Below are 24494 nucleotides of genomic sequence, written 5' to 3' on the forward strand. Positions count from 1 at the left end.
TGGGGAGATGCTTGTTTGGACTGTGCGTCCCCTGCTGATGGTGGTCTCAGAGCTGTGTAGCTACAGTATGTCACAGTGGGACGCCGGTCTATCGCGTCCTAGTGTCTGTGGAGTATGATCTATTTACACATTTTGGACTAAGGGTGTGTTCGCAAATTCAATCTGGAGTGCCAGATTGCGCTCAGAGTGCGCTCTGGGCGTTTGTAAATTCAGAGGGTTGTCAGATTGTCCGCTCTTGGGGTGTTCAGAGCGCACACTGGACGGTCTGGCGGAGGAGTAGGATTGATCCGAGCGTTCTGACCTCACAACGGCAGTCAAGCACCCAAGCTAACGTTGGTTATCTTGCTAGCTACTTCCAGACACAAATGAGAGAGAATCTGCGCACTCAGACGAGAGTGCTCTGAATTCCGAGTAGATGGCGAACGCTCCCTATGATAAACACTTTAGGGTATTTGGAAAGCGATATCCCAAGTTTAAATACAGTAATGTATAGCTTACACACACTATTTTGAGCAAAATAGTGAGTCTCAGTGTCTGTGGTCTATGATTTATGCTTAATGATGTGGACTGCAAATTGCATCGTAATAGGAGCAGGCCTGGGCTAATAGAAATAAGAATGAATAGAATGGGCTTGGAACTCTAACCCTGGCAATAGACTGGTAAACTTATGGGTACACTCCCTATGGCTGCCTGGTATTGTGATGCAATAATTTCCATGGTATGTTTGAACGTTATATCAACTGATGCTGGATTGCCATGGTAATGTAGAATGTTCATTTAAATGATGCTAACTGATGTGGCTCATGCAAAGGAATGTATTTTTTTGTAATGTCAGTTGAGTTGACATTACAAAAAACAAATCACAGACTCAACAAATCACAGCACAGATTGAAGGCTACACTTCCTGCTTTTTCGTCCTGGCATGGGTACAATCAAAATGGCTGCCAGTCTACCCATTATGCCATAATTGACTTGAATGGAGACGCACTTTCTATTCATTCTTATTTCTATGCCTGGGCTATTATAAACCCAGCAGTTCAATATTCAGCAGCATTCAAGCTTTGGCGATCTCAGATGAAGTACGATGTTTTACGGGCTCATCTTGGAGACAGAAGTAGGCCTAGGCCTATAGCATGGATGGCGATGCCGACGAGGCCCGAAAAGTAAGTCCATTTGAACCTCTTAGGCCTACCTTGAAATGATTGACTGTAGACAGTTCTCGTGTTGATTACACTGAACAATTTATGGCAAAGGGTGCATGTCCTAGGTTCTATGTAAATCCCCTGTCGCCAGCATCAAGTCTATAGTTCAAATGGATCGATTTGGCTTAGATCAATGTGTGTTAGGAATGGCGATTTAAACAGACCCTTATGGCCGAGGCCGCTCACGCAGACCCGACAGCAGGATAAAGTGACTAAGGGGGCAGTCGAAATCGATGAGGAGGCACATTTTTTGGGGGTTCTTGCATTGGAATTATATTGAATTCTGCTTACATCACACTATATCAAAAATAAACAAAGTTCAAATGCTGAGACTCAGAGATCATTGAGTGCTTTTGAAGTGACAGGTAGGTTGGCGCAAAATCTGTAGTATTTCTGCTGCGCTGTATCAGCACAATGGACAGCGCCCTACACACCAAAGCAAGGCCGTTTTGTAAAGAATATAGGCTACAAGATAGATAGGGTAATTTACCTATTATAAACAGCCTATGTGAATGCAGCCATACACACAGCTGTCTTACCAAAATAATATAAACTAAATGCTGAAAGTAGCCTTGTAGCCTAGTTATTCATGCATGCAAACAAAAATAGGCTACTGAATAGCAGTTTGGCTTAGAATAGCCTACTGACACAACTGCGACTGCAACGAATGAATGTGAACAGAACAAAACAGCAGTACCAAGTAGTATGCCTAGTAACCAAATATCAGATTGATAAAGACATGACACAATCTACAGTATATTTAGGCTAGTTACATTAACAGTAAACTAATGCAGTAAAAAAAACATAGCCTACAGCCTCCCACAGTGAGATGCAACTATGCACAGTTGTCTTGCCAAATAAATAGGCCTATAAGCCCGCTTCAAACTTGTTCAACAACACGTTGTGATATGGCACAATACACTTCTGTGGATCAAATTACACCCACATAATCAATTAAGCAATGCCAGTCTACCATAAATATGTTTCCAATACATACTACTCCATTTACAACCACGAAACCAATAGGCTACCAAGAAAACCATAATATAATGTATCTATTTATATGATTAAACATACCAATATGTAGAGTGCCTTCAGAAAGTATTCCCACCCCTTGAATTTTTCCACATTTTGTTGTGTTATGGCCTGAAAAGAACATTTATTACATTAAGGTTTTGTGTCACTGATCTACACATAATACCCCATAATGTAAAAGTGTAATTTAGTTTTTAGAATTTTTTACAAATTAATAAAAAATAAAAAGCTGAAATGTCTTGAGTCAAAAAGTATTCAACCCCTTTGTTATGGCAAGCATGGGCGGACTGGGACAAAAATTCAGCCCTGGCATTTTAGCCACACATCATACCCTAGTGGTAATTACTATTACATATTAAGGAATTGGTATTACATTTGTGTGTCTCTCTCCCTCTGTTTTCTTCCTACCACCACTGCACTTGTCCCTGAGCCATCTTTGCTAAGCCTAGCATCCTTTCTCATGACTCTGGGACCAGAAGACCAGGGGACCACACTGCCTATACTGAGCCCAGCAACATCCTAGTTGTGAATGAATAAACACATTTATTAGATAAAGAAGAACAAATACTGAATAAATGCCTAATAGGTTACCATTGGCTTATAATACCTTATAAATGCCTTATTTAGCAAATTAGTGCTGGGCTGTCATCAAAGTTTATTGGTCACATGCCCAGAATACAGGACGTAAATGTTGCAGCGAAATGCTTACTCACAGGCTCTCCTCAACAGTGCTACACACCACACACACACATAAATACAACCAAGTAATAGAAACACATTTTAAAAGAAGGAGGAAGGGTAATAGGAATACATAATATACTATGAATTCTACAGAATATGCTGGGATGGAAAGGTAAAGAAAGAGGATACCTAGTCAGTTGCACAACTGAATGCATTCAACCGAAATGTGTCTTCCGCATTTAACTCAACCCATCTGAATCAGAGAGGTGCAGGGGGGTGTTCGTAGTGAGGACGACTGGCTACTATTCTGAACTTTGTGAGGTGAGCTTTCTGGTGCCCAGAGCTGCTGAGACATCACCCAAGTGGGTGCTACCCAGAGTAGAAGAGAAATTCAGTGGCTATAAGACTCAGGCTGGTTCCCAGACTTGCCCTCTACAAGATCATCAGCAGACTCCATAACCATCATCTACCATACTCTGACCAGCTCTCTCCGTTCAAGCCATGAATGGACCCTCCATCTTCGGAGGATGCAGCTTTCAAAGACTTGGCCTCTATTGGTTGACCTGTCAGGATATATTGCTTGTTTGTTTTTTGCTGTTGAAGCGCTTTGAGATTCTATGAAAAGCGCGATATAGATTATTATTAAAGACTCTGCATGGTCAATCCGAAGTCTGCATTGGCCTCTGCAGAAGTCAGAGCATTTGTCACGTTGTATACTGATAGAAGACCGGCGCAGGAATACGTAATAGTTTTTTTTATTACTCAACCCAACATAAGGTACATCATGGAAAACGACGAGGACAAAGCCCAAAACAAACACACACACACACAGTTGAAGTCGGAAGTTTACATACACTTAGGTTGGAGTCATTAAAACTCATTTTTCAACCACTCCACAAATTTCTTGTTAACAAACTATAGTTTTGGCAAGTTGGTTAGGACATCTACTTTGTGCATGACACAAGTCATTTTTACAACAATTGTTTACAGACAGATTATTTCACTTATAATTCACTGTATCAAAATTCCAGTAGGTCCAGAAAATGATGTCATGGCTTTAGAAGCTTCTGATAGGCTAATTGACATCATTTGAGTCAATTGGAGGTGTACCTGTGGATGTATTTCAAGGCATACCTTCAAACTCAGTGCCTCTTTGCTTGACATCATGGGAAAATCAAAAGAAATCAGCAAAGACCTCAGAAAAACAATTGTAGACCTTCACAAGTCTGGTTCATCCTTGGGAGCAATTTCCAAACGCCTGAAGGTACCACGTTCATCTGTACAAACATTAGTACGCAAGTATAAACAGTATGGGACCATGCAGCCGTCATACCGCTCAGGAAGGAGATGCGTTCTGTCTCCTAGAGATGAACGTACTTTGGTGCGAAAAGTGCTAATCAATCCCAGAACAACAGCAAAGGACCTTGTGAAGAGGAAACAGGTACAAAATAATCTATATCCACAGTAAAACGAGTCCTATATCGACATAACCTGAAAGGCCGCTCAGAAAGGAAGAAGCCACTGCTCCAAAATCGCCATAAAAAAGCCAGACTACGGTTTGCAAGTACACATGGGGACAAAGATCGTACTTTTTGGAGAAATGTCCTCTGGTCTGATGAAACAAAAATACAACCGTTTGGCCATAATGACCATTGCTATGTTTGGAGGAAAAAGTGGAACGCTTGCAAGCCGAAGAAAACCATCCCAACCGTGAAGCATGGGGGTGGCAGCATCATGCTGTGGAGGTGCTTTGCTGCAGGAGGGACTGGTGCACTTCACAAAATAGATATATTATATATTGAAGCAACATCTCAAGACATCAGTCAGGAAGTTAAAGCTTGGTCGCAAATGGGTCTTCCAAATGGACAATGACCCCAAGCATACTTCCAAAGTTGTGGCAAAATGGCTTAAGGACAACAAAGTCAAGGTATTGGAGTGGCCATCACAAAGCCCTGACATCAAGCCTATAGAAAATCTGTGGACAGAACTGAAAAAGCGTGTGCGAGCAAGGAGGCCTGCAAACCTGACTCAGTTACACCAGGTCTGTCAGGAGGAATGGGCCAAAATTCACCCAACTTATTGTTGGAAGCTTGTGGAAGGCTACCCAAAATGTTTGACCCAAGTTAAACAATTTAAAGGCAATGCTACCAAATACTAATTGAGTGTATGTAAACTTCTGACCCACTTGGAATGTGATGAAAGAAATAAAAGCGGAAATAAATCATTCTCTCTACTATTATTCCGACATTTCACATTCTTAAAATAAAGCGGTGTTCCTAACTGACCTAAGACAGGGAATTTTTACTAGGATTAAATGTCAGGAATTGTAAAAACTGAGTTTAAATGTATTTGGCTAAGGTGTATGTAAACCTCCGACTTCAACTGTATATATATATATATATATATATATATATATATATAAATATTATAACACAGGGCTGTAACCCAAACAAAAGAGTGAGGTGTAAACCTGTAAATAATACACGGAACGAGACCCATAATAACAAGTGCACAATTACTCGGCATGTAAACTGTAATACCATGTACTCACGAGACCAACGGACATGGGACAATAATCGACAATGGGGAACAGAGGGCACATATATACACATACTAATCAGTGGGAATGGGAACCAGGTGTGCGTAATGAAACAAGACAGTCCGGGGTTGGTGGTAATGAACCAGGTCAGTGACGCCTAGAAGGCTGGTGACGTAGACCTCCGGAGCTGGTGAACGGAATGAGCAGCATTCATATTTCTTGCGCTTTGCGAAGCAGAGCAGAGCTGTTGTGAAGGAAGTTGTTAAGGAAGAGAGATTGTGTTTATACAGGACCTCCCGCCCCCACCTACCGTCAACCAATCATGTTAATGTGGAACCATACAGAGCTATATGGAGCCCTCCGCATTGTTAAAAAATTTCGGAGGCGCACAGCAATGCGGTACGGAGCTCGATTTGGCCTCCGCAATTGCGTCACACCCTCTGTATGGAGCCTCCGGAACGCATTGCCAGAGCAAGCATAAATTTGCTTTTAATCGATGTCCACATCATTGGCGCCCGGGGAGTAGTTGTGGGGGTTAACTGTCTTGTTCAAGGGCAGAATGGCAGATTTTTCCACCTTGCCAGGTTAGGGATTCCAACAAGCAACCTTTCAGTTACTGTCCCAACGCTCTAACTGCTAGGCTACCTGCAGTATTGGCCACGTGTGTGTCAGTGTGTGTCTCTCTCAAAGAAGAAAATCACTGACTAAATAAATGGCTTATAGATCAATAGTTCTCAATGTGGGGGTTGCGAGGTTTTGGGGGGTCGCGAGTGAAACTGAAAATAAAATAATATACAGTGCATTCGGAAAGTATTCAGACCACTTGACTTTTTCCATATTTTGGTATGTTACAGCCTTATTCTAAAATTGATTATTTTTGTAATTGTTTTTTAAATCAATCTACACACAATAACCCATAATGACGAAGCAAAAACAGGTTTGTAGACATTTTTTGCAAATGTATATCTAAAAAAAAAAAGAAATTAAATATCACATTTACATAGGTATTCAGACCCTTTACTCAGTACTTTGTTGATGCACCTTTGGCAGCAATTACAGCCTTGAGTCTTCTTGGGTATGACACTACAAGCTTGGCACACCTGTATTTGGGGAGTTTCTGCCATTCTTCTCTGCAGATCCTCTCAAGCTCTGTCAGGTTGAATGGGGAGCGTCGCTGCACAGCTATTTTCAGGTGTCTCCATAGATGTTCGATCAGGTTCAAGTCTGTGCTCTGGCTGGGCCACTCAAGGACATTCAGAGACTTGTCCTGAAGCCACTCCTGTGTTGTCTTGGCTGTGTGCTTAGGGTCGCTGTCCTGTTGGAAGGTGAACCTTTGCCCCTGTCTGAGGTTGTGAGCGCTCTGGAGCAGGTTTTCATCAAGGATCTCTCTGTACTTTGCTCCGTTTATCTGTCCCTCGATCCTGATTTGTCTCCCAGTCCCTGCCGCTGAAAAACATCCCCACAGCATGATGCTGCCACCACCATGCTTCACCGTAGGGATGGGCCAAGTTTCCTCCAGACGTGACGCTTGGCATTCATGCCAAAGAGTTACATTTTGGTTTCATCAGACCAGAGAATCTTGTTTGTCATGGTTTGAGAGTCCTTTAGGTGCCTTTTGGCAAACTCCAAGTGTGATGTCATGTGCCTTTTACTGAGGAGTGGCTTCCGTCTGGCCACTCTACCATAAAGGCCTGATTGGTGGAGTGCTGCAGAGATGGTTGTCCTTCTGGAAGGTTCTCCCATCTCCACAGAGGAACTCTGGAGCTCTGTCAGAGTGACCATTGGGTTCTTGGTCACCTTCCTGACCAAGGCCCTTCTCCCCCGATTGCTCAGTTTGGCCGGGTGGCCAGCTCTAGGAAGAGTCTTGATGGTTACAAACTTCTTCCATTTAATACTGATGGAGGCCACTGTGTTCTTGGTGACCTTCAATGCTGCAGAAATGTTTTGGTACCCTTCCCCAGATCTGTGCCTCGACACAATCCTGTCTCGGAGCTCTTCGGACAATTCCTTCGACCTCATGGCTTGGTTTTTGCTCTGACATGCACTGTCAACGGTGGGACCTTATATAGAAAGGTGTGTGCCTTTCCAAATCATGTCCAATCAATTGAAGTTACCACAGGTGGACTCCAATCAAGTTGTAGAAACATCTCAAGGATGATCAATGGAAACAGGATGCACCTGAGCTCAATTTCGATTCTCATAGCAAAGGGTCTGAATACTTATGTAAATAAGGTATTTCTTTATTATTGTTTGTAAAATATTTGCTAAAAGTTCTAAAAACCTGTTTTCGGCTGGTCATTATGGGGTATTGTGTGTAGAATGATGAGGATTATTATTTTTTAATCCATTTTAGAATAAGGCTTTAACGTAACAAAATCTGGATACTTTCCGAATGCACTGCATATATACAAAAATAAAATGTTTTTTAAATACTTATTTTAATAGGCTACATGTAGCCTACCATTTGTATTTTATAGTTATACTGTACCTTTACCTATTCTATCTGGTTAGAAACATAGGCCTACGGCATTGCACCAAATTCTTGTCTCAAAAACATCTAATTTGTGCTTCAGAAACAAAAGGTTGTGAGTCCTGTGTTGAACAATGAATGACCAGTCTTCAGCATTGGTGTGCTAAGTCAGGTGCACATATCCAGATTAGGGCCCAGAAATCACTTGTTACATTTTCTCCTGCTTTGCCTGGCAAAAACAGAGTAGCCTACATTCATATTATCTATGTAAAATACGGTTTAGCAATCTGCTACGGATGCATCTTTGCCAAAACAATAGGTTACCTGGCGATTTCACTGATCATTTCCATATTTCAGATCCAATGCAGCCGTTTTTATATCAATATCAAATCATTTCTGGGTAACAATTAATGATTGTTTTCAATTAAAATGGTCAAAAAGAAACAAAAATAGCTTCTTTGCAAAGAGCAATTTCTCAAGCAAGAAGTGTGCAGGAGGACATGAGACAAAGGAATGTGTAGTATCGGTGGGAAAAGTTTTGTGCGTAAACTGTAGCCATGGTGCTAGAGATCAGAGGTGTCCGGTGAGAGAAAGGCAGATTGAGGTTGCCAGGATCAGAGTACATTTACATTTTAGTCATTTAGCAGACGCGCTTATCCAGAGCGACTTACAGTTAGTGAGTGCATACATATATATATTTTTTTCATACTGCCCCCCTGTGGGAATCGAACCCACAACCCTGGCATGGCAAGCGCCATGCTCTACCAATTGAGCTACACGGCAGTGAAAAGAGTAGTAGAGGAAGATGGTTCCAGGGTGAGGGATCCTAAGAGGATCTCTGTAAGTAGGCTGAGGCCAATATATATAGTGATAGGAATAACGTGCTTCAGTAAGCTTAGTCTTTTGGCGTTCATGGTCATGGTTGTCAATTGTACCGCAGGAATGGAATGTAAATCACAGAGGATAGATGTTGTGGTGGCAGCTGCAGATAAGTACTTGGGTGTACGAGATTTTACTGCCGAAGAGTTACAAGATGTTTTGAATGATAGTGTCCCGTCCTCCAAGACTGCTGGCCTGGAGTAGTATCAGATGGGGCAAAGGTAGTGGAATAGTGGTGATGTTTTAATTGGTTCAGGGTTAGTTGGTAAGGCAACTGTTTTTGTATTTAGTTTCAGTTTTTTTGTTTAGTTTAATTTGTCTTTTTTTACACAAAGTGTAATGAATTCATAATACAGAATAGTAGACTGATACACAGCCAATACAGCGGCATGCACCTATGACATTTGTTTGCAGACCGCCATAATACCAAAGAAGAAGAAGAGACAATTGATACATGGATTGTGTATGTGTGCCATTCAGAGGGTGAATGGGCAAGACAAAAGATTTAAGATTGAATTGCCTTTGAACGGGGTATGGTAGTAGGTGCCAAGAATGTGTCAAGAACTGCAACGCTGCTGGGTTTTTCACACTCAACAGTTTCCCGTGTGAATCAAGAATGGTCCACCACCCAAAGGACATCCAGCCAACTTGACACAACTGTGGGAAGCATTGAAGTCAACATGGGCCAGCATCCCTGGCCCATGTTGATCTATTATGTGATCTATTATATTGACAAGTCGAGTGACTGCTCTAATAATGGAAATACATATCCTCAAAGATGGAAGGCAGGCGGGAGGAGGTAAGATCAGGTGGGACCACACTAGCCATTGAGGGGGCAGATACACTGCTCTTCCTCTCTGCTACAGTTCAAAAACCCTAGCTGCTTCACTGGCTGAAGAGACCGATTTAGAAGCAAAGCAAATAGCCTAAATATTGATTAGAATACATAGACAGCACCCAACTTCCCCTTTAACATATGCATTAGGATTATTTAGCATTTATGCATTCATTCAATGTTTTATTGTAATACATGATGACTTGTGTTTAATAAAAATCACTGTATACATTTCTAGTAGATCGCTATTGCCTTACCTATGTGTTACAATGCATTCGGAAAGTATTCTGACCCCTTGACTTTTTCCACATTTTGTTACATTACAGCCTTATTCTAAAAATTATTACATTTTATTTTTCATCAATATACACACAATACCCCATAATGACAAAGCAAAAGCAGGTTTTTAGAAATGTTTGCTAAAACAGATTTTTCAGATTGAAGAGGGAAAAAAACGATTTAATCAATTTTAGAATAAGGCTGTAACGTTAAACAAAATGTGGAAAAAGTCAAGGGGTCTGAATACTTTCCGAATGCACTGTATAAAAGCCAATCTAACAACTTGTTAGGCTATATTGTAAGTAGCCTTGTGTCTAAATGTTCCCCCTCTTCCCCTCTTCCCTAATGAGCTATTTCATACCATATACAGACAAAATATTAGGCATAACTGACTGCATGAACTGTGTCAGTGTGTCTTTGTTTTCTTCCTACGGTGACTGCACCCCAATACTCTGCAGTACTCGGACCAGCAGAACCAAATAAGTCGGTTCATTTCAGACATTTAGCAGTGTTGGCCTCAAGCACGTTTTTTGGTCTCTCTAACCTTTTCTGCGCCACCAAAACAAGCTACAAATGGACAGAACCAAAACAAATGATCTAATGATTCTGTCTCTTCACAGAATCATGACTGTGGAGGGATTCTAGTTGTGGATTTAAAAGAAAACATGAATCATCAGTTTACAATGACACCTTTGTTTTTAAGCCCTGGATTTCTAATCCTCTGATATTATTATTATTATTATTATTATTATTATTATTATTATTATTATTATTAGTGTGCAAAGCTCTTAGAGAATACTTTTCTAATCAAGATATATTAGTGTTTTATTTTTCATTAGTAAAAAATATATATATATATATCCTTCCACTTTGACATTACAGAGCATTTTGTGTAGATTGTTTGAACCCCACTTTGTGGCAAAAGTCAAGGGGTCTGAATACTTTCTGAAGTCACTGTATTGAATTATGCTTATATCACAATATACGACAATCATTCAGACTCTAAATTGAGCTTAGGTGGATCCTGTTTCCATTGATCATCCTTGAGATGTTTCTACAACTTGATTGGAGTCCACCTGTGGTCAATTCAATTGATTGGACATGATTTGGAAAGTCACACACCTGTCTATATAAGGTCCCACAGCTAACAGTGCATGTCAGAGGAGCAAAAACCAAGCCATAAGGTCTTAATGAATCAGCATAAGTTACTAGCGGGTGAGGGGATATCTAGCCAACCGCTCAGACAAGCTTCAGCTAGCCGTTTTAACATGGTCCTTCGTATTGCCGGATTCTGACTTAGTGATGGTGTTCCAGTACCCAGATGAGGATTATTTTCTGCACCCCAGGATGCAGACGAGTTACCCTGCAGTCCGAAGCCATATTGGGTTATTGTCAGTCACCAAACACACGAGGCCATCGATTCCCAGAGGAAGATGAGCTGCGAGACCCTACACACCGCTCTCATCGTACCGTTGACAAGCCTTGCTCCAGGCTTTCTCAGTGGTCATGGAGTGACCACAATCTCACCAGTTGGGAGTTGCTGATGGACTACGTCAACCTGCTGAATGAGTGACAAGAGATCAGAAGGGCATACTATAGGGCAGGGCTCTCTAACCCTGTTCCTGGAGAGCTACCGTCCTATGGGTTTTCACTCCAACCCTAATCAAGCACACCTGATTCTAATAATTAGCTAGTTGATAAACTGAATCAGATTAATTACAACTGGGGTTGGAGCGAAAACCTACAGGAGGGTAGCTCTCCAGGAACAGGGTTGGAGACTCCAGGAACAGGGTTGGAGACTCCTGCTCTAGGACCTCCAGGCCAGAGTCACCGCCGTGGAAGCGCTGGCACCGTTGCTACTCTCCTGACCACCACCGCTCTAGGCCCGCCACGGGAGCGCCACCACAGCCGAAACTCCCTGAGTCGGCCCGGCTACTCCCCTGAGAGACACTACTCCAAGCCTCTCCAACCAGAGCATTCACCACCTCTCTAGGACCATTGGGACTTCCACTACGTCCTGATGTGGCCCTGTTATTCACCAGATTAACCACTTCCCCCCTGGGTGGCCCAGCTGCTCCCCTGACCGACGTCATGCTAGGTCCACCCGACCCGAAGCTACAGGAGCACCAAGTCCGCTTCTGCTCTCCAGAGCGACCTAGCTCCCCAGCAGATGAAGACAACTCCAGAGTGCACACTCCACCACACCAAGGTCTGTACCCTCCTCAGCCAGAGCCTCGACTAGCCATAGTTAAGGAAACTCCCGCTCCAATCGTGGAGCCACAGCCAACCGCTGCCATGGGGCCTGTTCTGGTGGCCGTTGTGAAGTCGTCCTCTCCTCTCAGTGGGGATCCCCTGCTAGTCAAGGCAGACGCTCGGGTGCCTGAGGTTTGACTGTCTGCTGCCCTGGCACCTTCAACCACGAAGTCTCCACCTGCCTCTCCCACTCCTGGTCCTTGTGGCCGTAGGCTGGGACTTGCCTGCCCCTAGGATGGTGCCTCAGCCTGCAGCTACTGCAGATGTCAAGTGCAGCTCGGATGTTGGGGCCTCTCCCGCCATGACCTGGTGGGATCAGCCCTGGCCTGTCTTCGAAGTTCAGCCTTCCGCTGTCAAGACCCAGCCTACGGCCACACGGACTCAGACCGCTCCTGCTGGCCCGGTCCTGTCAGCCCCTGCCTGTTGGGACCTGCCAGTCTCAGGCCTGATGTCCCTGCTGTCTCCACTTGCTAGCACCCTGCTAGTTCCAGCCTCGAGGACCCTGATACCTCCAGACCTCCCAGACCTCGCCTCAGGGGATCCTCCAGCTCTCCAGGAGGAACTCGCCAGACATAACCCCGGGTGACCCACCAGAAGTCACCGCTGATGTCCCCCCTAACCTAGATGTCCAGTTCACTGCCACCATGGTAGGGTCAGAGTTTCCTTCCTTCCCGGTAGGATCAGAGTTCCCTTCCTTCCCGGTAGGGTCAGAAGTCCCTTCCCAGTAGGGTCGGAGTTCCTTTTCTTTCTGGTAGGGTCAGAGTTCCCTTCCTTCCTGGTAGGGTCAGAGTTCCCTTCCTTCCCGCTAGGCCCCACATTCACTTTGCCATCAGGTCCGTAGTCTTCTGCACTCAGCCAGTTCAGCCAGTTCCCCTGTCAGGCCCAGTCAGTATCCCTGTTAGGTTCAGAGTCGTTCTCCCTCTCGGGTTCAGAGTTGTTCTCCCTCTCAGGCCTAGAGTCAGATTCCCTGTCAAGAGCTAACTAAACTCTACAGTGGTGGGGTGTGAGGCAGAATTGAGTGAAGCAGTTTCAACTGTAAACTTGACCTCGCCCTTATAAATCAAATAAATATGACAGGCAGAGGCGTATCCCGCTCATGGGTCCTATTTTTTTAATTTTTTTATTTCACCTTTATTTAACCAGGTAAACCAGTTGAGAACAAGTTCTCATTTACAACTGCGACCTGGCCAAGATAAAGCAAAGCAGTGCGATAAAAACAACAACACAGAGTTACATATGGGGTAAAACAAAACAAAGTCAAAAATACAACAGAAATACATATATATACAGTGTGTGCAAATGTAGCAAGTTATGGAGGTAAGGCAATAAATAGGCTATAGTGCAAAATAATTACAATTAGTATTAACACTGGAATGATAGATGTGCAAGAGATGATGTGCAAATAGAGATACTGGGGTACAAATGAGCAAAATAAATAACAATATAGGGATGAGGTAGTTGGGCGGGCTAATTTCAGATGGGCTGTGTACAGGTGCAGTGATCGGTAAGGTGCTCTGACAACTGATGCTTAAAGTTAGTGAGGGAGATAAGTGTCTCCAGCTTCAGAGATTTTTGCAATTTGTTCCAGTCATTGGCAGCAGAGAACTGGAAGGAATTGCGGCCAAAGGAGGTGTTGGCTTTGGGGATGACCAGTGAGATATACCTGCTGGAGCGCAGACTACGGGTGGGTGTTGCTATGGTGACCAATGAGCTAAGATAAGGCGGGGATTTGCCTAGCAGTGATTTATAGATGGCCTGGAGCCAGTGGGTTTGGCGACGAATATGTAGTGAGGACCAGCCAACAAGAGCGTACAGGTCACAGTGGTGGGTATTATATGGGGCTTTGGAGACAAAACGGATGGCACTGTGATAGACTACATCCAATTTGCTGAGTAGAGTGTTGGAGGCTATTTTGTAAATGACATCGCCGAAGTCAAGGATCGGTAGGATAGTCAGTTTTACGAGGGCATGTTTGGCAGCATGAGTGAAGGAGGCTTTGTTGCGAAATAGGAAACCGATTCTAGATTTAACTTTGGATTGGAGATTCTTAATGTGAGTCTGGAAGGAGAGTTTACAGTCTAACCAGACACCTAGATATTTGTAGTTGTCCACATACTCTAGGTCAGACCCGTCGAGAGTAGTGATTCTAGTCGGGTGGGCGGGTGCAAGCAGCGTTCGGTTGAAGAGCATGCATTTAGTTTTACTAGTGTTTAAGAGCAGTTGGAGGCTACTGAAGGAGTGTTGTATGGCATTGAAGCTCGTTTGGAGGTTTGTTAACACAGTGTCCAATGAAGGGCCAGATGTATACAAAATGTGTGCCCACTAGGACTAATTGAAATCAGAAAAGTGCAAATCAAGTGTAGCCTACCTGGGTACACATGGCTCGTTCAAACAGTGCATGGAACTTGCTGACAAGTCATTGTTTTCAATAGGACTTCAGTGGCAAAAGTACATAGGTCTACCCTCTTCAATCTATAGGCTAGGGGCATAATAGCATCCAAATTGAGCTCTCATGGACCAAGAGAGGTAACAGGTGCAATTTTGTGGCTTTGTTAACAGGCACCACAGGTAGTGTATGGGCAAAGTGCACACGGTTTTCCGACTCTTTGTGCATTGAAGCACCACATCAAACTGTCTGTAAGTTGTGATAATGCTTTAAATCCATCACTGCAAATAATAGACAGTTTCGAAATCATTTTAGGGTTGAGGTATGATTCTGTGGAAGGCTTGGCGACAGAGTGCACCTGCTACGGCAAGCCCAGGCACAACGGGAGGTGCGCTTTATTGGGCGGGCACGCAGTAAATAGGCCTGTAGGCTATATCAATAGGTTTAGGCTACAATATCCTTTCATAGTTTGCATATCAATACAACAACATAGGTCTATCAGATAGCGGACATTTGGGGGGCATAGGGCCTACCTTTTCTGGAGACACAGGATATTCATGTTTCAGTTATGACATCACTTGTTTACAATATTAGTTGCACAAGTCTAGCACACATGGGCTGTATAACTTTTTGGCTCAGAAGATGGGTGTCTCCCATTTGCTTTTAGATTAGTTTCAATATGCCTACTATGTCAAAAAGTGGGGGCAAAGAAGAAGAAAATGTGACTAGGCCTAGGATAATGCTTTGTTCGTTCTTCATATTAATGTCGCTTCACATTTGTATAATTATAAAGATTGATGATGAAAGCCTATGGGATGAATATGTAGACTACAGAATCAGTCATCATGTAGGCCTTTGGCTAGTTGACTACTTTAAGAATAGTTTAACAATGTAAATGGATCAAACAAATTAGTTTTAGATATGAGCTTGATTCAAAATGTTTAATGTAGAGTGAATTGGCAAAAGGTTGAATTATTGCAAACCAAGTGACAGGGATGGGGGTCTACTATCAAAACCCTTACCAAAACCCCACGTCTAAAAAGTTTTGTCATGATTGTCTCTGTCTTTGTAGGGGTCACAGGATGTCCCAGAGAGGACATCCCCTGTATTCTTCAGAGGAAAACTGGGGGAGAAGGTTAGTGTGATAGCATGACATTCCAAATGATCTGAGATTCTCATTTTTTTGTTTTTTTTTAATGTCCCATAATGATATTTTTAAAATTATGTCCCTCCCATTTCCAGTCCTAATTCCAGAACCATTCCCACTGTAGTATCCATTGACATTAAGGTTTGTTAAAACACTATCCACAGCTCCATCAGGAGACCCCAGGGTTTGACCTGTCGGACCCCAACATGAGAGTCATTGATGTTAGTTATAACTGCCTCCACGACAAACATCTGAAGTGGTTTTTCCGCCATCCGGAGAGGAAGAAGCGGCTGGTGAAGAAAGGCCTCATCACCTCAAATGAGAAGGCATGGCAAACCTCATTTTTCTTTACAAAATCTAAAAGTGACACTTGTATAGAACTGATAAAATTGGACAGGTGTAAGCAATATGATGGCTAGGTGACATTTTTGCCATTTTGCTTAGTTTACACTAATCTAAATCTACAAGTGCATATGGTCGTTGTTAGTGCAGGTTGTAAAAGAGAATGTGTTCTTAATGACTTACCTGGCTAAATAAAGGCAAAATCAATCAATATTGGGGTAGGGGTTAGAGGTAGATTTGGGATTGGGATTGGGTGTCTGTACACATGAACTTCCTCTAAAATGGCTCTTTTGTGGCTCCTCCCTTTCAGGTGCTGTGTACTCGTAAAGAGTACAATCATTACAGTAGCTACATCAAGTCAGTTCAGTTGCTGTGGGAGAAGCAGTGCTGTGCCCAGCAGGTTAGAGTGGTCTACTTTCTAGATACACAATTATGAAAACACAAAAGCTATATTGTAAGACACACCTTTCCATGTGTGTTAGATATTTCAACTGTGTATGTAATTTGCTGTCACTCATTGATCAGGAAAGGGTTTTCAGATCACTTGACAAGACTAGAAAAAACTTGTGGAAGGCAAGGGTGCAAATTAATCTCTCTCTCTCTCTCTCTCTCTCTCTCTCTCTCTCTCTCTCTCTCTCTCTCTCTCTCTCTCTCTCTCTCTCTCTCTCTCTCTCTCTCTCTCTCTCTCTCTCTCTCTCTCTCTCTCTCTCTCTCTCTCTCTCTCTCTCTCTCTCTCTCTCTCTCTCTCTCTCTCTCTCTCTCTCTCTCTCTCAGAAAATGCTTCTGAAGCAGTTCCTAGTCTTGCAGCAGCAAGGGGAGGTTCCATCCCACATCTCACTGACGGATATTAGAGAATGGCTCATTGCCAAGGGTAGAAACTACTTCAAGAAGACGTGAGTGCTATTCGAATATTTTACTAAAATGTGTTAAAAAACCTAAGCAAAGGTGTGGCATCACATCAACCTCCTATCTAGCAATAACTTAAGAAATAGATATGGTGGACAGTTTGAGCTGTAGAAAAATAAAGGTAAATCACGTTTTATGTTCCCTTGTATGTGAAGGTTTCAGAGTGAAATGAAAGAGGGGAAGAACCTTTACTTGGCCGAACTGGCTTGGGATGTGAAACGGCGCCTCAGGCTTGAGGAGCTGGAAAGAGAAGTGTGCAGGGAGCTGCACCTGGAGCGCAGAATCCCCTGGTCTCTGATAGGACAGGTAAGGATGGAACAGCGGCACTCCTAGGGCTGATATCAACTCACAGTTGCTAAGCAGCAGTAGGACCTCAGTGTTTCTGTTGGTATCTTCATCCATGTGCCTCTCTCTCTTACCCGTCTCTCTTAGCCTGGTAGCCAGATGGGAGATTGGAGACCTCTGGGCATGGAGACACACACACCTCTGGGCATGGACTCTCCCTCCAGACACTCCACCTCCTCGATGGACACTCTTTCCAGTCAGATCTTGACTGAGAACCTCCAGGTTGCTAGGCTACATACTGCCAGACCACATACTGCCAGACCACAAACTACCAGACCCCGTACTGCCAGACCACCAACTGAAAGACCCAGCAGTGGCTCGGATCACTCTGGAACCTTGTCTACTGTGATGACCTGCTCACCACATTCAACTAGCCCGTCAGTGGTAGGTCATTTTGGTCATGAACATGTTCCCAGCTTTCACTCTTTGGGGGCTGTAGACATATTACTGCTTCCCTGTCTCTCATCTCCTGAGAAATCTGTATCCAAGTATTTGGATGATATGATGTGATATATATTTTCCACTTTGGTAAATGTAAAACTTCTAGATGAGACAGATGATTAAGTTGCAACAATGACTGATTTGGAGACCACACATTTGATATACAGTAATTGCTAAAAAAGTGATTAACGTGTTTTGATTTCGAACATAAATCCTGATTAATCCTGTCGATGTACCTTTCTGTGTTCATATATACAGATTACTGTTAGGGACCTGCTGCTCATGATTGGGCACATAAAGAGCTCATTATTGGAGGAGGTAAATAGCAACCTGATCCCTGCCATGGTTGACTTCATAAGGCAGAGAGCTTCAGAAAGTGCTGCAGAGAGTGTGCTCCCCATCAGCAAAGACACCAACGAAGACTCAACCCAGGGCTCTGTCAGCTGTACCTCCCTACTCTCCAAAGTCAATATTATCTATTTCACTCAGAGTCCTGACAGTAGGTCCTCCTCAATCTCCATCGATGAACCAGTCACTGCTGTCCAGACTTATTGTAGCAGTAGTTCTCTGTCCAGTGAGGAACGAGCACACTCTTCCTCCAGTCAGATCTCTACTGAGAACCTCCTGGCTGCTAGGCCACAATATACCAGGCCACAGACTGACAGGCCACAGTCTGTCAGGCCACAGTCTGTCAGGCCACAGTCTGTCAGGCCACAGTCTGCCAGGCCACAGTCTGCCAGGCCACAGTCTGCCAGGCCACAATCTGCCAGGCCACAATCTGCCAGGCCACAATCTGCCAGGCCACAATCTGCCAGGCCACAATCTGCTAAACCACGTACTGCCACTGACTACTCTGGAACCTCATCTGCTGTGGTTGGTCGTGGGCATGTCGTTCCTGTCAAACTGACCTTGGACCCTTTCTCCTCCTTGCTCTCCAGCGAAGAGACCAACACCAACCTCCCCTCCAGCAGCCCCTCCTCGTGCTCCATCAAGCTTTCAGACAGCAGGAGTGACATTCCTTGCTCCCTGGCCTTAAGCTCCATTTCAAATGTTTCTGGATGTGACTCTAGCAGCAGCACTTCTCTGTCCAGCGAGGAACAAGCTCACTCAGCCTCCAATCAGATCTCTACTAATAACCTCCAGGCTGCTAGGCCATGTTCTGCTACACCACAATCTGCTATGTCACAGTCTGGCAGGCCACAATCTGACAGACAATGCACTGCCACTGATGACTCTGAAACCTCATCTGCTGTGGTGGGCTGCACACCACATTCAGCTAGCCCATATGTGATAGGTCCTTTTAGTCATGGACATGTCATCCCCTTCAAACAGACCTTGGCCAGTTTCTCCTCCTCCTACAACACCAGCTTCCCCTCCAGCCAGGGCTCATCTAGCAGCAGCTCCTTGGTGTCTACCACTTTGAAACTCTCAGCCACTGACATGCCTCCCAAGCAGGGGTCAGCCAGGAGCACCTCCGCCTCCTCCTCGTGCTCCATCAAGCTTTTAGACAGCATGAGTGACATTCCTTGCTCCCTGGCTGTGAGATCTATTTCAACTGTTCCTGGACCTGACTCTAGCAGCAGCCCTGTGCGGGAGCATCAATTTGCTACTGAGGTCTCATCGATCTGCCTCAGCCTAGATAAAAATGTCCAAGGAGGGAGTGTGACACCTCCAGACTCTTCGGATGTTTCCCTCCCCTCCATTATTGAGCGGGCTGGGGTACTTGTATGCTCCGTCATCTCCCAGTCTTTAGCAATTGTGGAGGCGCAGTCAAGTGTGAATGTTGAGGAGGGCTCTCCATCTCCCACCACAGTCTCCCATTCTCCTACAAGGGTGTTTGTCAGCCACTTAAGGAGTAGCCCACTAGGTGAGGACCTTGTAGATTCAACACTTGGGAATGTTATCGCTGTCCTGAAAATGGAGGGAATTCTTTCCTCCTCTCCGACTTTTGAGGAGGAGCTGCTTGATCTCTCCTCCAGTTGTTCTTCGTCATCCAGTGAAACACTGCGATGTGTGTCTGTTGGCCCTCTTGGCAGCGGGTCGGAGACATCCTTCAAACTTCTTGGGGGTCGTACTCTGAGTATCGCCACCCCAACGGCCCATGTGATCACAGAAGACTTAGAAGTCTACAGTGATGAGATCATTGACGAAATCCTTATTATAATGAGGACCAAAAAAGAAGATGACAGTGGGAGTGACCTCTCTGGTGCATCAACACCATGCAACACATCAGAGAGCCGGTCCTCCTCTGCTCTGAGGGGAGTGCTTCCCTGTGACAGGAGGATACTCAGTGCAACACTGCTGGGAATCCAGAACACACTAGACAGTGTGAACCTCTCAGGAGAGTGCTCCATCTCACCACAGGACAATGCCAGAGTCCTGGAGATGATAGAGTTGCTGCAGAGGCGCCTTGAGGGGACATCCTCAGAGTCCTCCATCCATATCACAGATGTGGCTTCACCCCAGGGCTTTCCTCTCCCTGTATCTCTCCGTGCTGTTCAGTCGTGTGTAGTTGCCAGTGACAAAGACCTGAAGGCAGAAAGAGTGAAGGGAGTCTTTGAAAGCCTGAGATCCCAGTTTATGAGCAACTCCATCAAGCCTGTGAGCAACATAATCGCCAAGGCAACAACAAAGATGGCTGCCTCCAATCAGGTTAGCTTAGAGACACTCCAGGCAGCATCAGCAAAATCATCTGCTGTGGCTCAGAACCTTATTAGTTCGGTTATATTTAAAGTTGCAAAGGAGTCCTGCTCTGATGACTTAGAATGTCTGGGTGATCAGCTGAGATGCCCCTCAGCTTTGGCCAGAGTTCTGACACTTTTAACCTCAGAGAAAGCTACACTGACACCCGATGTTCTGAAGATCAGAAGGGAGATGTCTAAGGAAGTGGCCACCGAACTCCAGAGTTTCTTGATCAAGGGATCACTTACTGGCACCCAGACACCATCCAATGGACATGTTTGCACTTCTGGTTCTGACCCAAGGGAAGCTGTGCGGGACATCCTGAGGAAAACCAAAGAGGAGGCTTCCAACAAAAGCCTGGATAAGATTTTCTCTGTTAATTTGGATGAGCGGCTCACAGACTCCATTGCCGATGCCCTATATCCAAAGCTGCATGACACATTGGAGTCCAAGAGAGAGCTGCATGCTTCTTATTACAGCTCCCAGATCAGCTGCAGCCTCAGCCCCTTCGAAGTTGAGAACAGCCTAGAGCTCCAGGAGTTCAGTGACCCACTATCTGAGTCAATATTGTGTCTCCTGGATAGGACATTTGGAGACAAAGCTCTGAACTTAAAGACAGGCGGAGGTGTTTTCCAATATGTCACAGACTCAACCTATAAGAAGCTTTTGATTGGACCCCACACCAATGACGTCAATGTGGTTGTGCACACGATTGCAGTGGAGGAGTTGCCTGTTGAGGGTTGTATTGCGCAAAGTGAGGCCATTCATGGCCTTCACAAGAAGCAAGAGTTACCCTCCAATACCAGTGGCAGAGGGAATGAGACCCCAAGCCCTACTAATTGCCTGCTAGAGGGGGTAGTGGGCAAACTGGTCCAGAAGATGCTATTTCAGGGCCTTGACATCCCTGAGGTACCCATGAACGACAGCCGCTCTGAGACGTTTAAGCTACAGTATGAACTGGTGGCGAAGCTTTGTCCTCTGATGGTAAGGACAATCATGGCTACAACCATAGCCAATCAACCACCTACTATTCAAGAAGCAGTGATGTCTTCCGAGAACATCCATGTGAAACAGCTGTGTGAGGCAGCTTTCAAACCCCTCAAAGAGAACCATGTACCCGATGTCTCTGAGACAAACATCATGGTCAGAAGGGCTTTGAGTGAAATTGAATCCTGTATGATTGAGACCTCCGAAGAGGACTCTCCCAGTCTACATTCCACACCAGAGGTGGTTGTAGACCTGATCACCAAGCTGCTTCATGGGTATGAGCTTGACCCGGAGGACTTTGCATCACCTGTGTCATCCCCAACCACCCCTCTCTCTGATGTGGCAATGGACATGGTGGTTTCTGTCCTTCGGGACATGTCCGATTCCCCAGACGTTACCTCAGCATTGGAAATGACAAAGGATCTCAAGATGCCGTACTCCCGCCTCTCAAGTGCAAGGATTGTCAGTGCCCTCTGCAGAGAGCTGGAGGAGCACATGGGCTCCCCTGATGCCCTGAGGCGAGCTCTGAGCCACGGCAGCGGGGAGATGACAACAGCCATTGCGAGTGCACTCACCAGGGAAGTCAATCATCTGGGTTCAATCTTCCCCAAAGTCTCTGTCCGGCCGCTATCCTCAGACATCTGCCTGAGGACACACCAGGACAAGGTCATGGTTAAGAGCCGATGTGGATCGGCTGAGGTGAAGACGTCCCAACCTGTGTATATTATTGTTCACGTAGAGGCGGTGATGGATATCATTGTCCGGCTGCTGTCTCTGATTGTTCCTCGGAACCAGGTTAAACTGTCTGGCTGGACCCTAGTTGAGGATGTGACCAACAAGCTGTCCAGTGCTCTGTGGGTGAGGGTGACTAACAGGTGGAGCGAAGCAAATGTCTGCCTGAAGGCAACAGACATCTTTCAGTTGGTGCTGGCTGTGCATAGAAAGTTGACTCAACGCTATGGCACAGAGGAAGCACTACAGAAGATACTGTGCCACAAGGCACCCAAGCTGCACAAGGACATTGTCTGCCTTGTCACGAATGGAATTATGGAAGCACCATCCAAACTTCAAGGCACCAAAAATCTGGAATCTACACTCAACTTGAAAGAATTGACTGCTTTGTTTAATGAAATGACGACCCGTCAATCTTTGAATAAGAACGCTGAACAGAGCAGCATCAAGACTGTGATTGAACAGCCAGAGCGGTCCACTGTGGAACAAGTGACATCCGGTTCCACCAGCTTCATTAGGGAGCGTCTACTAGAACAAGTCCTGATGAAGCTTGTCAAGAAGATATGCCGCATGCCAAAAAGGACCAAGAAGCATCAGTGCATCCAGATCAGTGATATGGTGACAGAGCTGATCAGATTGTTTGATGATGAGGTGGCCAAATATTTGATTGAGAACATGGAGAGCCAGCAAACAAGTTTGGATTCTAAGATGACATCGAAGCTGGCAGATGCCATCTACACTGACCTAGGGAAGGTCAAGCGTTTGAAACGCTACTTGAAAATTGAGGATTTCTTTGAGGATCAGGAAATGCTTTCCATTGTCTCTGTCATTGTTTCTCACAAGCTACTGGCCATCCTGAAACCCTCAGTGCCCAACCCATATGACGGCGAGGCCTCAGACCTTGAAGACTCATGCAGTGATTCCTGCAGCTGGGATGATGTGGAGGAGGCGGAATCTGAGGGGGTGCATTATGCCACCGGCAGAAAGGTAAGACAAGCTCAGATTACTCTTGAATGGTCATTGGTTGTACTTTTTGATATCGGCACCAGTAGGTATAATTGGATAATTATAGGAATATGTAAAGGAAATGAAATTGAAGTTTAATTGTGCATCCTTGAATTCTGATCACAGTCCAACGTGAGCATCGCCCTTAGAGACACTACAGAGCAGCCAGAGGTGTACATTGCTGTGGATTCTCCACCCGTGAGTGAGTATTCCCGGGGGGAAATGTTCTCATGCGACAATTAGATATAAAGAAGTATAAAGAAGTAATAAATATAGGTTTTATCAGACAATTATCTATCTGAAATTATTTCATATTTTCATCTTCTTGCCAGTTAAATTATCCAAGATGAGGAAGGGCATCCAGGGCTTCTTTTGGGGAGTCCAGAAGGCCTGGAAACGCTTGGTCACCTGCGACTCCTCTGGGACCTCTGAGGGGTAGCCTGGAAGACGTGCAGCCCATGTCAGTTGCTTTTGCCAGGCTACATCTGAGGAGGACACCACTACTGGCCCCAATACTACAATTTATTTCGATTTTTGTTGTTAATTTCTGTTTTCAAAAAAACAGTGGGACTAGCAATATCTTACTCAAATGCCCCTAATGCTACTAAATTTTGACCAGGCAGTCAGTGGACTAGCTTACCATTATTTTCTACTCCTTAAGGAAGGTCAACTATAGGCTACTCAACACCAACATTCCATCTGGGTCTTTTGATCCCTTATTAGCTCCTACTCCTGTAACTAGGAAGATGAGCTTCTAAATGTCATTCAAGCATCTACAGCTTCTCCTGTGATTAGCAAGATAAGCTAAGAAGCCCAACCCTTTGACTAGATGTGCTGTACATCTGATGCCCTCACACTATTGTAATCATTGATCCACATCCATTGCAGCCTCTAAATTTGATACAGATATTTAGCCTAAATTAAAGAATTACAAGGATGGTAGGCTGACAGCAGCTTCTACTCCTACGGTTAGGAAAGTGGTGCTTTTCCCCTTTTAACCAGGGAATGATACGGCCATACCCTCGAATTTACATCTACACCAATTTCATAGATTTATTTTCATTTAAACTTTTTGGGCTTTCAGGAACTATGTATTTTATTTTTCAATCCCTTATATACTTTTTAATGGTTGTTTTAATAAACCATTTTTATTGCAGATTTTGATTAATATTGTATCTTTCATCATTTTTTATTTTAATTATTCATTTGATGACATGGGACTAAAGCGTAGTTTATACGCTATATACACTACCAGTCAAAAGTTTGTGTCAGGGCATCAGTGAAATGCGGTAGGCGAAGTCAAGCGCAGGACACAGAGCTGATCAGAAGACGTACTTTACTCGAAGGT

The 24494-nt window shown here is 44.5% G+C and overlaps 1 protein-coding gene across 2 annotated transcripts; it reads left to right on the plus strand.

Annotated features, from left to right (window-relative positions):
* The first annotated feature begins 840 nt into the window (after positions 1 to 840).
* LOC121531716 (serine-rich adhesin for platelets) lies at positions 841 to 24314 on the plus strand. Of its 2 annotated transcripts, none has more exons than XM_041837115.2 (10): positions 841 to 1163; positions 15632 to 15694; positions 15871 to 16032; positions 16359 to 16448; positions 16823 to 16941; positions 17110 to 17260; positions 17387 to 17683; positions 17999 to 23128; positions 23273 to 23348; positions 23479 to 24314. In XM_041837115.2, exons 1-10 carry the CDS (start codon positions 1134 to 1136, stop codon positions 23583 to 23585), a joined length of 6225 nt encoding a protein of 2074 aa, XP_041693049.2. In that variant the 5' UTR covers positions 841 to 1133; the 3' UTR covers positions 23586 to 24314. The 2 variants fall into 2 exon arrangements, with proteins under 2 accessions (XP_041693049.2, XP_045083006.1); XM_045227071.1 differs by having other exon boundaries at positions 23273 to 23344; positions 23479 to 23581.
* Positions 24315 to 24494: the final 180 nt, after the last annotated feature.

This window comes from Coregonus clupeaformis, chromosome 19 (genome assembly GCF_020615455.1).
Source record: "Coregonus clupeaformis isolate EN_2021a chromosome 19, ASM2061545v1, whole genome shotgun sequence".
Lineage (NCBI taxonomy): Eukaryota > Metazoa > Chordata > Actinopteri > Salmoniformes > Salmonidae > Coregonus > Coregonus clupeaformis.